A 17,357-nucleotide genomic window follows, 5' to 3' on the forward strand; every position below is an offset into this window, starting at 1 on the left:
AGCCAGGCAGCAATGCGTGCTGCCGCTGCCTGCAGGCACTGCCCCTGCAGCTCCCATTGGCTGGGAACACCCATTGGCTGCGGAGTCGGCACTTAGGGCAGGGGCAGAACGCAGAGACCCCCCTGGCCACCCCTGCGCCTAGGAGCCAGAGGGACATGCCAATCACATACCAGGGCAGGTAGGGAGCCTGCTTAGGCCCGCCCACCGGACTTTTAGCAGCCTATTAAAATCTCCCGGATTGCTTTCAGGGCGATCGAGGCTGATTCCGGTAGCAGGCCCACTGATGCACCGGTACAGTTACAGTGGTGCAATTTGTGCATGTGGATGAGCCATTTCATCAAGCTCCTGGCGTCCTCAATTCTTTCCGAAGACAGTTGTCATGTCACCGTGCCTGGGCGGGTCAGTAAACACTCACACATAGAATCATAGACTCATAGAATATCAGGGTTGGAAGGGACCTCAGGAGGTCATCTAGTCCAACCCCCTGCTCGAAGCAGGACCAATCCCCAATTTTTGCCGCAGATCCCAAATGGCCCCCTCAAGGATCGAGCTCACAACCCTGGGTTTATCAGGCCAATGCTGAAACCACTGAGCTATCGCCTCGCCCCCTCTCCCACTGTACTCTGTCCTAGCCAAGGGGCACCGTGTCAGCCACTGTCCAGGGCACACTGCGGGTCCCCACAGGGCTACGCTCCCCTGGGATTGCCAACCCTCCAGGATTGTCCTGGAGCCTCCGGGCAGGAAAGACTAATGGGCATGGATTATGTCACGTGGTACAACCTCCCGGAATACTGGCAACGCCGCGGTCTCCCGCGGGGCCAGGGTCGCCGTCCCCGAAGGCCAGCACCCCCTGGCGGGGCACAGCCAGCCCCGGCCGCCCCGCGCGGGCAGGGCACGAGCGCAGCCCCGAGAGCGCTGCCCCCTCCCCCAGCCACGCTCACTGCGCCGGCGCAGACTCGCCCCGCCCTCGCGCCTGCGCCCCAGGCCGGAGCCGGAAAGAGGCGCCGCCTGGCTGCTGAGCGGTCCCCGGGGAGCGGCCGGGAGCTGCCGCCTAGCGCCTGCTGCCGGGAAGCCCCGCCAGGAAATTCCCGGGGGCAGCTCCGGCTGGGACACCGCGGGCCTTACGCAAGCCCGGGCTGCCCCCTCCCCCCGGCTCCCAGAGCCCCGCGCGGGATCCCCGCGACACAGCTCAGCCCGCCCCTCCCCTCCCCTCCCCCGCCGGGGCTCGCTCCGCTCCCTTCCCCCGCCCGGGGGTTCCCCTCCTCCCGCGCGGGGCTGTGGGCCCCGCCCCCCGCGGGCGGCCCCTCCCCGCTGGCGGCGCCGAGCAGCCGCTGGCCGCCCGCCTGGCCGATAAGAGGCGTGGGGGCCGGGCCCAGCCAGCGCCGAAAGGCTCGTCTCTGCTCCCGGGCGGCGGCGAGGAGAAGGCTGAAGGGAGCGGCACGGACAGCCGCGCGGCCCCTCGCCTGGCCCCGCGTGGATTTCTATGCAGCTGGCGGGGTTCTGGCTCACCGCGCTGGAGGAAGAGACGGGGCCGCGGGGTGGTCGGCGCTCTCTTTCCCCCGCCATGTGCTCGGTGAACGAGGACAGCAGCACGGACCCGCTGGTAGCCCGGTGCAGGCAGCTGGAGGAGACCGTGGAGGCGCTGCACCTGGAGAACAAGAGCTTAAAGAGCAAAGCGCCCCGCTACAAAGCCCTCTGCAGCCTGTATCATGAGGCCGGGCAGCAGCTGAAGCACCTTCAACTGCAGCTCTCCGCCAAGGAGGCGATGATCGGGGAGCTGAGGGCGAGCGTGGCCAAGTACCAGGCTGCCCAGTTGGGAGCCGCACAGGAAGAGGAGCAACAGCCGCCGCCAGCTGGGGGAAAGTTTGTTGGACCTGCAAAATCTCTAGTGGAAAGTTTAATAGATCAGGTTGGCCAAATGAAGCAGCAGCTTAAAGACAGCGAGAGAATTTCAGCGCAGAAGGTTGAAACTTTGACCCAGGTAAAAACACAGATGTACCAAAATAGCACTTGTATTTACAGAGAAGAGTGCCTTCCCCTGGCAGTGCTTTGCAAAGGGCTGAGCTCGAGTCTGTCTTCAAAAAGTTGCACTCTTGTGAGCCAGGACAGCATTTAACCCCACTTAATACGAAAAAGTGTTATTTTAAGCCTTTTTTTTTTTTAAGAGAAGGGTAGGATTTTCAACCATTAGTACCTAAAGCTAAACACCCTATTTGAAAGGGGCTGGGGTGCCATGATGATGTGTGGTATTAAAAAAAAAAATAAATAAATAAACCCCTTAGTTTAGGTCACTAATTTAGATGCCTAAATATTGATTTAGGACCCTAACTTTAGATGCTCTAGTATGGAAAATTTGGTTTAGGTGACTTGTCCAAGGTGTCGCAGCAAGCTGGTGAAGAGGCTTGGTTAGAGCCCAGAAGTCAAGTTTGCCAAACCCTCTGCAACCACTAGGTAACCTGTTGTCTTCAAATACTTTCAAGATAGCACTATTTATTATAACCAAAGTATAATCACCATGCACTTCAGGGCAGTGATTGAATTGTGGGAACATGTTAATTAAAAAGTAGTTGCAGAGACTATGAAATCTACTGGCATTTTTAAATGTAATCTAAATGGTATTTTTCATGCTATCAGGATGAGATTTACAGCTAGCACACTAGCTAGTATACATCTTTATATAATCTCACTAGTTTGCACAAGTAGAGTGGAAGAGATTATTGGAAAAGATGAGCTAAAATAAATTTATTGCAAGCAATTATTTTTTCACTCCATAACAAAAATCCACAGTGCCAATATTTCTTGATTAAAAGGCATTTAAATGGGATTTTTTAGTTCTTCCCTTTTTCCCCTTTGTGTATCTGCTTCTTGAACTGTTCATCAGCACATCTGTACACCAGACCTAGCATTTCAGTTGTAACCATTGCAACTAGTTGGCAATTCGGGGGGGATCTCAATTTTCCTCCTTTCTAGTTAAAAACATCTTTCTAACTCTGGAAGAAGTGTTTTTACTGTTTGTTTATTGAAATTAAATTGCTTAAAATCTTTCTCTTTGTAATGAAGCAGTCTGGTGTCTGTGAGGGGAGTTCCAAATGAGAAAATATTGGAAACTGAAACAAGTAGTCTTGTGACAAAGTAATCTCTTGACATAATGCGGGTACAAGAATGTTTCTCAAATGGAACACTTCTCTTTAGACCGGTTCAGGCTTTGAGACTTGTAATAAAACATGATCTCACTGTTTTATACAGTGCGCAGCTTGGGATGTGTCGAGGTATTTACACCTCTGTCAGCACTCCGCTGTTTGACTACCTTGTGAGGCAGGTTGATTAATGTCTTATGCCATAAACTACCCAGGAAGTGCAATACCAGCCAACAAAGCATAGCTAGAAGTAGCCTTTTGTTCTTCAAATGGATTTTTAAGCCTGTCAAATCCTTTTAAAACATTCAGTATCCGTATTGGGTTTGATATAGTTGTGGGTTTGTTCTGAATCCCAAACAGTGTATCCTTTCTCTTAAGTGCTCAAAGGCACCAGTCTACAGTAAGTACATGGCAGCATTTCATTTTCTAATTACTGTAGTTAACATTTAAAATAAGCACTTTCTGTTGCAGCTTTAAAACTGCACTAGTCAATATAAGTTTTGATTTTTAGAAATGAACATTTTAAACACAATTTATTATGAGGCTCTCCCGAGGTAACCCAGTGTCACTGTTGACAAGCTAAAGGTCAAGATAATGCCCTTATACAGGTTTTTACGCAGGGGGCTTGGAAACTTAGTTTATGCTCTGCTTTTCTATTGTATTCTTCCATTGGAGGACCAAGATTTGATCTCCTGAGGAACTGGCAAGGATATTGCATTACAACCTTCCCCACCCCTTCACCTCCAAAAAACGGGACAGATTTTGCAAGATGGACTGTGGCTTTTGCCTCCATAACCTCCTGTCTACCCTGGGATCCAGGGCAACTTGTGGGCATGTCTGTACTGTGTGTGGGAGTGAACCTCCCAGCCCAGGTCCACCGGTAGCAGGGCTTGTACCAGCACTTTAAAAATAGCTGCATAGAGGGCACTTTGAAGTTGTGGCTTGGGCTCTGAAATGAAGCCAAGCCCACACCACTCCCTAGGCTTCAGAGCCTGCCTTGCAACTTGAAAGCACTGTCTAGGCAGCTGTTTTTTTTTTTTAGAGCACTAGCCTGATTTCCACCCCCATGGCCCACATCTGGGCTGGGAGGCTCACTCCTGCTTGCTCCAAAATACCATATAGACAAACTAAAAGACTCTGGGGGAGCTATGTTTCATATGCTTTCTTTACAGCTGTTGTCCTCCAATCTCTTTCACCCCCTAACAGTTTAAATGGGAACAATAGAAGTCACTGGGTCAGTGTTAATATACTCCAAATTTCATTTACAATTTGAGTACATGATGATGCCAGAGATTGGCTGCCGTCTAGACCCCAACAAATCCCAGTCCCATCAAACCATTCACAGAGGGGCTTCCATTTGTTAAGCGAGGTAATGTTACAGAGCTTCCAATTCCATGAAACTTTATTGGTACAACAAGATATACAAGCATTGCCAAAGTTAAGAAAATGCAGATCCCTCAGATATTTGTGAGGCAGGTATAACCACCCCAGGATAGAGTTACGCATTCTGTGTGGGGTTTCACCAGCAGGAGAGTGAATTTGTGTGGGGGGTGGAGGGTGAGAAAACCTGGATTTGTGCTGGAAATGGCCCAACCTGATGATCACTTTAGATAAGCTATTACCAGCAGGACAGTGGGGTGGGAGGAGGTATTGTTTCATATTCTCTGTGTGTATATAAAGTCTGCTGCAGTTTCCACGGTATGCATCCGATGAAGTGAGCTGTAGCTCACGAAAGCTCATGCTCAAATAAATTGGTTAGTCTCTAAGGTGCCACAAGTACTCCTTTTCTTTTTGCAAAGACAGACTAACACGGCTGTTACTCTGAAACCTGTGTGGGGTTTGTTTCTCTGTCATTACTGTTTGTTCCTGATCAAGTTACTATGTAGAGTGATACTATCTTTGCTGTCTCTCAGAATCAGGCATACTATTTGCTTTGATGAAATTTATGGTCCCTAATAGTTTAAGGAAATTATTTTCTACCACCTTATAATTTGGGACACTGGAGTAGAAAAGCCAAACAGAGGTCTTTCATTGCACCCTAAAAGTGGTCAGGACACTACAAGCTGGCTATGCTGCCTGCATCAGAAGCTTAAGTTATAGTGCATAAAATTGCATCCTTGTATAAGTATGTTTTTGAGAAAGTGGGATAACTGCCCCAATTATATATTTTTTTTTAAAAAGTCTGGAGTGATTGTCCTGAAATATCAAGTAAGAGGTTGGAAACAATCTGCAGTTGATAATGTATTGGCAAGTCCTTTTCTGCATACCAACTATTTTCTGACCTAGGATATGTGCATAAGCATATGTTCATGAAAATGTAAAATGAAAACTGGAAAAGACATTGTAGACCAACACCACATTCAAGAAATTTGATGAAAAGTGACTTTATATGAGTGGTCTTATTTAATGGTGGTAACATATGGTACTAATGACATTCCTGAAGAGTGGACTTAAGTTATTCTTAAACAATGATGAGAAAATTCACTTTTATAAATCTCTTGGCTTTTGAGTTCATTTTATGTTCTCAAATATATCAACTTTACCCCCAATATCTAGGAAGTGCAGAAGCTGGATCGGCAGTTAGAAGACAAAGACAGAGATATACAGCAGATAATAAACCAGCCACAGTATGAAAGAGAGAGAGAAATCTTACGACTCCAGAGAAGCTTGGCAGAGAGAGAGAGAGTCCAGGCTACAAGTGAAGTACTATGTCGTTCACTCACCGATGAAACTCACCAACTTCAACGTAAATTGGCATCCACAGCAGAAATGTGTCAGCAGCTGGCAAAATGTCTAGAAGAAAAGAGAAAAGACAGAGGGCATTTGGAGGAGCATATTCCTATGGAAAGATCCAATCAGGTACACTTAATACATTTTCTGTCAGTGTGAATAATTTGGAGGGAGGGATGTTACATTGTAAGCAACTGTTAATACAATAGCTCTAAGTTATTTCTTACTTTCCCCAATCACTTCAGCTACAGTGAAGAGAAAAGGAGAATCTTCTCACAAAACCTTAACTGTTGGTATTCATTGAGAGATGGAGCTGGTTTTGATCATGTCATGTACATCTTGGCCATCCCTCATCTATCTCTAGTAGTCAGAGCCTCTTTTGGTAGGAGGTGCCATAAGCATTCTTTCCCAAAGTATGAATATTATATATTTACACACATTATTCAGTAAACCAGTGGCGGCTAGAGCGGAGCACTAGAGGGTGCTGTGCTGTTGGGGGTGACATCCCTTTGACGAGAGACAAAAATGAGGCCCTTGGGGTATGTCTATGCCAGGGGTTCTCAAACTTCCTTGCACCACAACCCACTTCTGATAACAAAAATTACTACAAGGGGTGTGTGTGTGTGCGCGTGCACGCTAAGCTCGAGCCCCACTGCCCTGTGGAGGGAAGCCAAAGCTTGAGCCGCATTGTCCTGGGCGGGGAAGCCGAAGCCCAAGGGCTTCAGCCCCAGGTCGGGGGCCTGTAACCTGAGCCCTGCCACCCAGGGCTGAAGCTGTAGGGCTTTGGCTTCAGTCCTGGGCAGTGGGACTTGGGCTTTGACTTCAGCCCCAGTCCCCAGCAAGTCTAACGCCAGCCGTGGTGACCCCATTACAATTGGATCGCAACCCACTTTGGGGTCCTGACCCAGAGTTTGAGAACCACTGGTCTGTGCAATTAAGCACCTGTGGCAGGCCCATGCCAGCTGACACTCATGGGGTGCACGCTAAAGGGCTGTTTGTTTGGGCTTGAGCTGGAGGTTGCAAGATGGAAGGATCTCAGAGCTCTAGAGGCCGCTATTGCTTACTCTGCTCTGTGAGCCCAGGTCAGCTGCCATTGGCCAGCTGCAGGTGTCTAATTGCAGGGTAGATGTGTCCTTGGACCACAAAAGTCAAGTTGGCTTAAATATCATAAGATTTTAAAAGAATTTGCTTTTTTTTTTTCTGATTTGTTGAGCCTTAGTGTGTGTGATCATTTTCAATTCAAAATTCATCCCTGCACACACAATGTAAGCCTTACTCTTGCTGTTAGGTTATGGAAGAAGATTCCTCTCTCGGGGAAGGATTAAAACACTGGCCAGGGAACCAGGAAATGCATCCAATTCCTTGCTCTGTCAGACTTCTATGTGGCTGTGGACAAATTATTTCATTTATGACTTATTTTCTACCTAAAGTGGAGATAATATAATTTCCCTGCCACAAAGCCTTGTTCAGGTAAATGCCTTAGTGTTTGGCAGGTGCGTAGATACTACGGTGATAGCCAAGAAATACCTACCAAGAATCCGCACCTCACTGGTGGGTGGCTGACTTCAGTTTCATTGAAAGCCTTGGGAGATGGCAGTATTAAATAATGGTAAAAATTTGCAAGAGAAACCCTACTGTTCCCAAAATGAGGAACTACTTAAACAACAACTGTTGTTTCATGACAGTATCATGAGTTGGCAACTCTTGATAATTTAAGATATTATAACCCCCATAAGAAATAGGGTATTAAAACCAGATACTGTGGTGACATTCCGTTAATTTTGTTCATGAAGATTCTTCTTGAAGTTTAAAGCAGATGAAAGTACTGCTCATTTCTTGTCCTGAGCTGCTGTTACTGGATCTTTTAAAAGAGCTGCGAGTTTCAGTGATCCCTGTGCAGAGTTTAAATTTGTAAAGTGCATTGGGAGCCTTTGGGATGAAAGATGATCTTGTTATGTAAAATATTACTGCGTGAATAGACAGAGGCTGACTTAGATGGAAAGAAAAGCAGATTGTTTAATGGGACTTGAAATTTTCAGCAATGTGATGTTTTATGTGTAACTGAAATATCCATCTCTAAGTAATAAGTTTTCAGTCTAATAACTAGCTTACCTTGTACAGTGGGGACTTCCCTGTCAAAGAGAAATTCAGATATGATTCCTAGTTCATTCTAGGGAATTTTTTTTCAAAAATGTTTTTTTACTCATGTACTTTGGGTTTTTTGGGTTTTTTTTTTAACAGATGACATTTCTTAAAGTCCAAAGGCATGTAATTAAATCAAAAGTTTAAAACTTCTGGTCAAAAATTCATCAAGCAGCTTTATTATTTTTTGTTCTCATTTGCTTAAAGTCATAGCAAGCCAAAATGAATGAGTGTTTGTGGCTGCTGGTTGTTTTATGGTTTTTCAGGTGGGCTATTCTCCCTTACATTAAAGCAAATTTAATTTCTTTGCTTAAAAAACGTTTACCAACAACTGATCTTACAATGAGCTAATCTAAAAACATGTTTGAATAGCTTAGGGAAGAAAAATGGAGGATGTTTGTGCTATTTTTAAAATAAAGCTGTGAATGTCTTCCAGGTTTGTGCGGTTTTTTTAATCAAAGTAACACTTACTTTGTCTGACAGCTACAATTTTCAGAGAATAAAACTTCACTCCAAACAATTATTTGCCAGCTACAGGAGGAAAATCGGAAGTTACAACAAAAAGTGTTTCATGTAAGTACATTTTTAGTTTGTAGAATAGGATTTGATTATACATTTTGAACTACAGTAAATTCCCACTAACAAACCCTAATTTAATTTAACCCTAATGGTACCTTTATGCAGACCCTGAATAGTCTCCATAAAAAATATTAGCTAGCATGTAATCTTTGTTCCCTTGGCAAATACAAATCCTCAATACATAGCCTAGCTGCCCCATTGACTCAAAGAAATAGTGTCAGAATGCAACGTGTTTAAGAATTCTGTTTCTGCCCTAACACCACATTAACACCACTCACCTTAATCCTTCTCTGAAAGTTTTTGCTTGCAACACTTTGTTTTAAGGTGTATAACTTTATTTTTGACTTTTCTGTTGCTTTCTCAGGTGGAAGACTTAAATACAAAATGGCAGGCATATGATGCTAGTAGAGAAGAATATGTGAAACGACTCCACCTGCAGCTGAAAGAACTGAAGTCTCAACCCGAACAACAGCAAGGCATTATACCACTGAAAAGAAATTCAGAGCTGATGCAGAAGGAGATTTCTCGGTTGAACAAATTACTGGAAGAAAAAATGAATGAATGCATTAAAGTAAAGCGAGAGTTAGAGGATGCGAAGAAGGCTAGAGATGGAGATAGTGAACTTGTACAAATGCTGGAGCAACAGGTCATTAAATCTACTCTTCGATCAGAATTGCTTGATTTAGGAATTAAGATTTTCTCAGAAAAAGATGGGAAAACAAGTTCACTGAATTTTTCACTTTTTTTAAACAGTTGATTTTTCTGATTTGGCACTTGGACATAGGGTGGCTGTACCGATTGCAAAGGTGGCAACAGTACAAAGGGGCGCACACACAAGTTCAAGTAAAATGCAGTACTGGAGGAATTCTGTGATAGCTTTATTTTCCTCCAACACAAAATATCAGGATTTTTGTAAATTCCATATATCTAGTTAAGTGCAGACATACTGTAGAAAAGAATACCTGCATTCTGAACCAATGTTACGGAGTATTAATTTAAATATTAGAGATGGGAGAATGTATAATTCTTTTACCAACTATGACCTCTGCTACCTCACCACTCTCAGTAAATGGCTAAAATATTTCAATGATTCATTTTCAGGTCCTTGTTTACAAGGATGATTTCACATCTGAAAGAGCGGATCGAGAGCGTGCACAAAGTAAAATACAGGAGCTTCAGGCAGAAGTTTCATGTCTACAGCACCAGCTAATCAGGAGACAGGTAAAGAAATCTAGAAAGGCAAGATATTAAACCAAGTTGTTTTCATTAATAAGGGAAACTCAAGCTGAAAATCAGACGCACCCCAAGGAAACAAGAATAACTCCAAAACATACCAATAAATCATGGACAGATTTGTTCAATATCTTAAATTCAGAGGTGTCAAAGTTGTAACTGCTAAAAATCCCATACCTGTATTTCAGAACTTCAGTTCTAGAGGAATTAGGAGTTGTCTTCTATTTATATAACGCTTCCTATTAGTCCCAGTGTCCCTTCTGCGTTGAATCAGCAGAACTGGAAATAGTATTTCTTCTCATGGATTTAGACACTGTACCAGTTCAGTACAAACAGGGAATAGGTAGAACTCGCTTGTTTTTTTAATTTCAGTTATTTGTTGCACATGCTATACTTGACTCCCAATCACTTATTTTATGTAGGTTTTATGATTGTTTGGAACTTAATCAACTTTCAGTTGCTGGCTCTGATTGCTTTGAGTTTCAGCTAAAAATCTTTATGTGAAGTATGCATTGGCTTTGGTCCGCCTTATCAAAATATCATTACTAGCATTTTAGATTAACCCTTTTGGGCTCAAAATTGGATTTTTGATACTGATTTTTTTTTTAAATGATTTTAATTTCCTAGGAATCAAGAGAGACAGCTGGTCATGTTAGAGTTCACACTGGGAACCAAAATCATCGTGTGTATGTACAGACAAATGTTGAACATCTACTGGGCAACAGCCAAGTCCAGTCAGGCGTGAGGAGAACAGGTTCACAATCTGAACAAGCTGCTACACGCACAGACAGTGGGAGTTCAGGATCAGAGAGAAGAGGACAGGGTGAACTTCAGTGTCCTCATTGCATGAGGTTCTTCAATGATGAACTCAGTGATGAATTTCTCAGACATGTTGCTGAATGTTGTCAATAATCTGACCTGAGAAGTGCAATCAAATATCAAATCAACCACTACTTGATACTGAGAAAACAGCACTTTGAGATGTATACTACAGTACCAATTAATGTTGGTTATATTTTTAATATTTATCATCCAGTGTGGATGTTTGGACTGACTTATCTAAGCATAAATTCAGTGTTTAGTTTCAGCATTGAATCTCTCTAATTTGAGGACATCTTACTGAAAAGTTAATTGGTTACTAATCTACAATAAGTAAGGGCAAAAAAAATGAAATAATTCATTTTAAATGGCCATAATGTGGGATGTTAGGAACCAACAGGATAAGAAACGTCTACCTCTTACTTCATTCCACCACCTGTTGGACTGCACAAGAGACTTCAACATAAATCCAGCCATTTTGCAAAGAATGGAAATATACAAATTACACTCACATTTGTTGGAGTGTTAACAAATGCAAATCTGCTGCAAGCCAAAAGTTCTGAAGAGCACAAAAGTTGTGGATGGGCTCAGAGCACAGACAGATTTACAAGCAAAAGTCTATGATTCTCTATAAATATTCAGATTGCCACAAGTACAGAGATTGTAACTGGATTTGAAATCTGTATACCTTCCTTTTCATAGATATAGCCATATAGAGAAGAGTGGCAAAAGTGGTAAGGTAGGAGGGAAAAAAGCTTCACTCTGCCGTCTCTGGGGTACAGTTGAATAGAGGCATCTCATTTGCCACTACCTTGAGTCTTAGAATGAAATCAGTCATGTCTGTCTGACAGAGCTTTTATAAATCACTTGCATTGAATGTGAGGAAAACGTTAAGATACTAGTTACTCTGATCAAAACCCTCTTTTTGCACTGAAACACATTGCATGGGGATTATATTTATTTTTTTCTTCTGTGCTAGAAAGTGACTGTAAATATGTGAATACAGATTGTATACAAATTTAAAATTTGTCAGTTATTTTTATAATAAAATGGTGGTGTAGTTGCTTTATGGGGTTAGTAATATTTCAGTGAAAAAGAGTCTAAATGCAGCTGGACTCAATTTCTGGCTGACTGTTACAGCTTCAAATAAGAGTTGCCACATTACTTTAGACATAAGCTGCTGTTACATGAAATAGATTCCTTATCACATACTATTTTCAAATAGTAAGTGCTAAGTTATTGCACTGAGAGGAAGGATGAGCCTGGGGATAAGGTGCTAGTTTAGGAACTAGGTTGTCTCCCAAGTTCAATTCCTGCCATGCCACAGACTGAGGAACTTGCACAAGTTACTTACCTCCTCTGTGCTTCAGCTTCCTATCTGTAAAAGAGGGAAAATAGCACTTCCCTACCTCACAGGGCTCTTGAGAATAAATAGTAAAGAATGTGAGGTGCTCAACTACTGTGGCAGTGGGGGCCATATAAGTACCTAACAGATACATACAGCTCAGGCTTGGAAAAAATGTACCTCACCATGACAAATCTGGAGTCGAAGTGAGTAGGTGAAAAACCCTGCACCACCATGCTGTCTCTAAATTAAAGGAACAACACTCTGTACTGTATAGTGTATACTTTGCATATCACTTATCCTAGCTTCACTTCATTCCTCCCTTTTCATCCCCATTTCCTTTAACAAGTCAGGGTCCAGCTTTTCTGACATTTTCTCCTTTCTGTAGTATACTTATCCCCCTGGTCCTGTCTCTCTCCTTCCCTCCCCCATCCTATTAACTGCTGTCATGTGCCCATTGCAGCACTTGGAAATACTAGGTATCTCCTAAGTAGACCACTAGTGATAAGAGACTGAAGGGAAGGAGACTCTGTTCACATGAGATGCTGGTGCAGGGCCCCCCCTGTCACTACCCAGTCAGTGAGGTGGTTTCACAGTCAAACACACACTGGGCTGTTTCTTTCACCAAGGTATGTATTTATTCTCTTACATAGTAATACCATGCACTGTGGGCTTACAGAAAGCACAGGTTTCCCTGCAGCCCTCACTCCTCAGCCTGGGCTTACCCTGTGAGCTTCCTCTTGATCTGCCCTTATATTCTCCCAATTACCTTGTTAGACCAGGGATTGCCACCCAGGTGCTCACAATCCTTCCAAAAGAAAGTGTATAATTGGCCTCAGCTAGGCCTGCAGCCTTCTTCAGGCTGCTGCAATGGCAGTGATTGTTAAATGAAAATATTTATAGACTAATAGATCAGTCTACAACTGTAAACTTATTCAAATGAAAAGTTTTATTTGGAGATCAGAGATATCTGAGTTTAAGAAAACAATACGTGTTTTGAGTTCTGTTTTAGTTCTGCAGCAAACCCCACTGAATTAAATTGATCAAAGCATAAATCTACCAAATACTTTTTTCTTGTCCTTCCGTCCACCAAAATAAACCCTGATTATTTATCGAGAAAAATTAATATTTTTTCCACCAATTTTCACCTCTTATTACTACCCCACCACCAATAAATTCCCAGGAAAAATTAACTAAAATAAAAACAGAAAACAAAGGGCCCTAGGCATAGGTCATTGCACCAGTCACTTCCGACAAGTCTACCTGAATTGTCTCTCTCGGGCCACAATTTCAAGATCTCTCTCCTCCTCTGACTTACCTTGCCCCTGGTTTGGGACTGGCAGGGTGGGTTTGCCCACGAAGGCTTCCATGTCAGGACCCTCCTCTTTTTCTCTCCCTCTTCTTCCAACTGGTTCTTTACCCTGTGTCTTGTACAGGGATTATTTCTCCTGGGCATCAGTTGAGCTTCCATCTTCCTTATCCTCTAGGTATCCCTGCTCCATCATTCCCTGCTTCACTGCTGCTTGCATTTTTCTCTCCCTCTCCCATAAGTCTTCCAGTGTGAAACCTCTTTCTGAGCTTGTTTCCTTATGTCTAGGGTTGTCACACACTGGACCTGGAGGACTCCCTGGAAAGCCTATGGACAGCATGAGCTTTTCACACAGACCTTCCCCTACTGTCTACCCTTTTTACATAAGGGGAATGGGGTCCAGTCAGTTCCTAACATTACTGAGTAGGGCACTACTAGGTTACTACCACTACTTGCTGCCACCTAAACGTCCCTTCTACTTCCAAGGGGATAATGGTCACAGTTTAAGTGATCTTTTCCCCATGTATACAATAGATCATCATCACTGCTCCCTTCTGTCACCACTGCAGCCTAACCAAGGCGCTCTGTACAAGGGAACAGCTGCCACTGAATCTTCAATGCTCCTTGTCATTCTGCAGCCTCTAATCCGAATCGTCCTGATCCCTGGTCCCCCTTTTACATCTGTCCACCTAGAGAACTCTGTGTACCCACAGTTCATGTAAGGGCAGTTTCTTCATGTGTCCTTTGCCCAGGAACAGGTACCAGACTAGAGCTGGGGCACCCTTGTTTGGCCCCCATAATATTAGGCTTTGCTGCATAAGGGTCTTCAAGCTTCTTTCCTTCACCCTTGGTCATCGGGGTATGGAGCTCTTGCTGTGGCAAGTCCACCTCCACCTACTCCTCTGTTAATTTCACTGCTGCCTCTAACAATTTTGGCTAGTGCCTCTGTTAGGTTTCCTTCCCCACTTTGAACTTTAGGATACAGATGTGGGGACCCGCATGAAAGACCCCCTAAACTTATTTCTACCAGTTTAGGTTAAAACTTCCCCAAGGCACAAAGTCTTGGCCCTTGGATTAGGTAAACGCTGCCACCACCAAGTGATTTAACAAAGTATCAGGGAAAGGACTACTTGGAGTTCCTACTCCCCCCTAATATTCCCCCAAGCCCCTCACACCCTCTTTCCTAGGGAGGCTTGAGAATAAACAAGATAAACACAAACCAGCCTTGGATTTTTAAGACCCAAAAACCCCAGAGTCTTAAAAAACAGAACTTTATTAGAAGAACAAAAAAAGATAAGAACAACTCTAAGATCAGAATGGAAGATAATCTTACAGGCAGTCAGATTCAAAACATAGAGAATCCCTCTAGGCAAAACCTTAACAAAAAGACACAAAAACAGGAATATACATTCCATTCAGCACAGCTTATTTTATCCGCCATTTAAACAAAACAGAATCTAACGCATATCTAGCTAGATTACTTACTAAGTTCTAAGACTCCATTCCTGTTCTGTTCCCAGCAAAAGCCTCACACAGACAGAGAGAGCCTTTGTTTCTCCAGCTTTGAAAGTATTTTGTCTCCTCATTGGTCATTTTGGTCAGGTGCCAGCGAGGTTATCCTAGCTTCTTAACCCTTTACAGGTGAAAGGGTTTTTCAAGGTGTTTACCCTTCCCTTTATATTGATGACACGCCCCCCAAATCACAGATAGGGTGAAATGCTGGCTGTGATTTCTTCCTGGAGCTCTAGGAGAAAACAGAGTTAATAAGACACATGTACCTCTAAATATACTACGAAGTACATAAAGACTAACAATATTTTCCACATCTCAAGGATGATTTTAACCAGTTGATTCTGGGAAACTTTCACGGGAGAGTGCATCAGCCACTTTGTTAGAAGCTCCTGAGATGTGTTGGATGTCAAAATCAAAATCTTGGAGAGCTAAACTCCACCGAATAAGTCTTTTGTTATTTCCCGAGGTGGTATGAAGCCACTGTAGCGCAGCATGGTCGGTTTGCAGGTGGAAATGCCGTCCCCAAACATATGGGCGTAGCTTTTCCAGAGCGTAGACAATGGTATTCTTTTTCACTGACTGACCAGTTGCTTTCCCTCTCAGACAGCTTCTTGCTGAGAAACACTACAGGGTGGAATTCTTGATCCGGTCCTTCCTGCATTAAAACTGCTCCCACACCACACTCGGACGCGTCTGTGGTTACTAGGAACGGTTTGTCAAAGTCTGGGGCCCTTAGTACAGGGTCAGACATGAGTGTCGCTTTAAGCTGGTTAAAGGCCTTCTGACACTCTTTGGTCCACTGAACGGCATTTGGCTGTTTCTTTTTGGTTAGGTCTGTCAGTGGGGCAGCGATTTGGCTGTATTGCCTGTAATAAACTGCCAAGCCTAAGAAGGATTGAACCTGTTTCTTTGATTTTGGGACAGGCCACTTTTGGATAGCATCCACTTTGGCCTGTAGGGGGTTGATAGTTCCTTGATCCACCTGGTGTCCAACGTAAGTCATTCTGTTTAGGCCTATTTGATACTCCTTAGCCTTAACAGTTAGCCCTGCCTCCCTTATGCGCTCAAAGACTTTTAGTAGATGTTCCAGGTGTTCTGCCTAGGAATCCGAAAATATGGCCACATCGTCAAGGTAGGCGACTGCATATTCTCCTAATCCCGCTAGGAGACCATCTACAAGTCTTTGGAAGGTGGCGGGTGCATTCCGCAGCCCGAAAGGGAGTACATTAAATTCATACAGCCCGACGTGTGGTGAAGGCTGACCTTTCCTTGGTGGATTCATCAAGCGGTACCTGCCAGTACCCCTTGGTTAAGTCCAAGGTAGAGATGAACTGGGCCCGTCCCAGTTTCTCTAATAGATCATCTATGTGTGGCATTGGATAGTTGTCTGGGCGAGTTACAGCATTTAGCTTATGGTAGTCCACGCAAAAATGTATCTGCCCATCTGGTTTGGGAACTAGAACCACTGGAGATGCCCATGCACTGCCAGAGGGTTGGATTACCCCCATCTGTAACATATCCTGGATCTCCTGTTCTATAGCAGTTTTAGCTTGAGGAGACACCCGGTAAGGTTGGACTTTAATTGGGTGAGCATTACCTGTGTCAATGGAGTGGTATGCCCGTTCAGTCAGTCCTGGGGTGGCTGAGAACGTCAGCACGTAGCGAGTGCACAGCTCCTTGATCTGCTGTCGCTGCATATGCCCAAGGGCCATGTAGAGGTTCACCTCTTCCACGCCACCAGCACTTTTCCCTTTGTAGTAGACGCTGAGTGGCCTGAAGGTGTCATCTCCTCCCTGGGTTGTAAACTGACAAACCTTTAATTCTCTGGAATAAAAGGGCTTTAGAGAATTAATATGGTACACCTTAGGCTTTCGGTTGGAGGTGGGGAATGCTACGAGATAATTAACAGCTCCCAGGCGCTCCTGGACCATGAATGGCCCTTCCCACGATGCTTCCATTTTATGGGCCTGGAGCGCCTTTAAGACCATGACCTGGTTCCCTACTTTGAAGGAACGCTCTCTGGCGTGTTTATCATACCAGGCTTTTTGCTCTTTTTGAGCATCCTGTAGGTTTTCTTTAGCAAGGGCTAGAGAGGTTCGGAGGGTGTTTTGTAGGTTGGTTACAAAGTCCAGAATGTTAGTTCCTGGAGAAGGTGTAAATCCCTCCCATTGCTGCTTCACCAACTGGAATGGCCCCTTAACCTCATGGCCATATACAAGTTCAAATGGTGAAAACCCTAAACTGGGATGTGGTACAGCTCTGTAGGCAAAAAGGAACCTGCTGCAACACTAGGTCCCAATCATTGGAGTGCTCATTTACGAATTTATGTATCATGGCCCCCAAAGTTCCATTAAACTTCTCCACCATGCCATTTGTTTGATGGTGGTAAGAAGTTGCGACCAAGTGATTTACCCCATGAGCTTCCCAAAGGCTTTCCATAGTTCCTGGTAGGAAATTAGTTCCTGCATCTGTGAGGATGTCGGAGGGCCAACCTACCCTGGCAAAAATGTCTGCTAGTGCCTGGCACACACTTTTAGCCCTGGTGTTGCTT

At 44.1% G+C, this 17,357-nt stretch overlaps 1 protein-coding gene across 1 annotated transcript; it reads left to right on the top strand.

The window, feature by feature from the left end:
* Positions 1-992: 992 nt before the first annotated feature.
* On the top strand, positions 993-11,709 carry TNIP2 (TNFAIP3 interacting protein 2). The gene is made up of 6 exons (XM_073342712.1): positions 993-1,981; positions 5,694-5,996; positions 8,493-8,582; positions 8,953-9,234; positions 9,690-9,809; positions 10,449-11,709. Exons 1-6 carry the CDS (start codon positions 1,484-1,486, stop codon positions 10,731-10,733), a joined length of 1,578 nt encoding a protein of 525 aa, XP_073198813.1. The 5' UTR covers positions 993-1,483; the 3' UTR covers positions 10,734-11,709.
* The last annotated feature ends 5,648 nt before the right edge of the window (positions 11,710-17,357 follow it).

This window comes from Lepidochelys kempii, chromosome 4, assembly GCF_965140265.1.
Source record: "Lepidochelys kempii isolate rLepKem1 chromosome 4, rLepKem1.hap2, whole genome shotgun sequence".
NCBI classification, from domain to species: Eukaryota; Metazoa; Chordata; order Testudines; family Cheloniidae; genus Lepidochelys; species Lepidochelys kempii.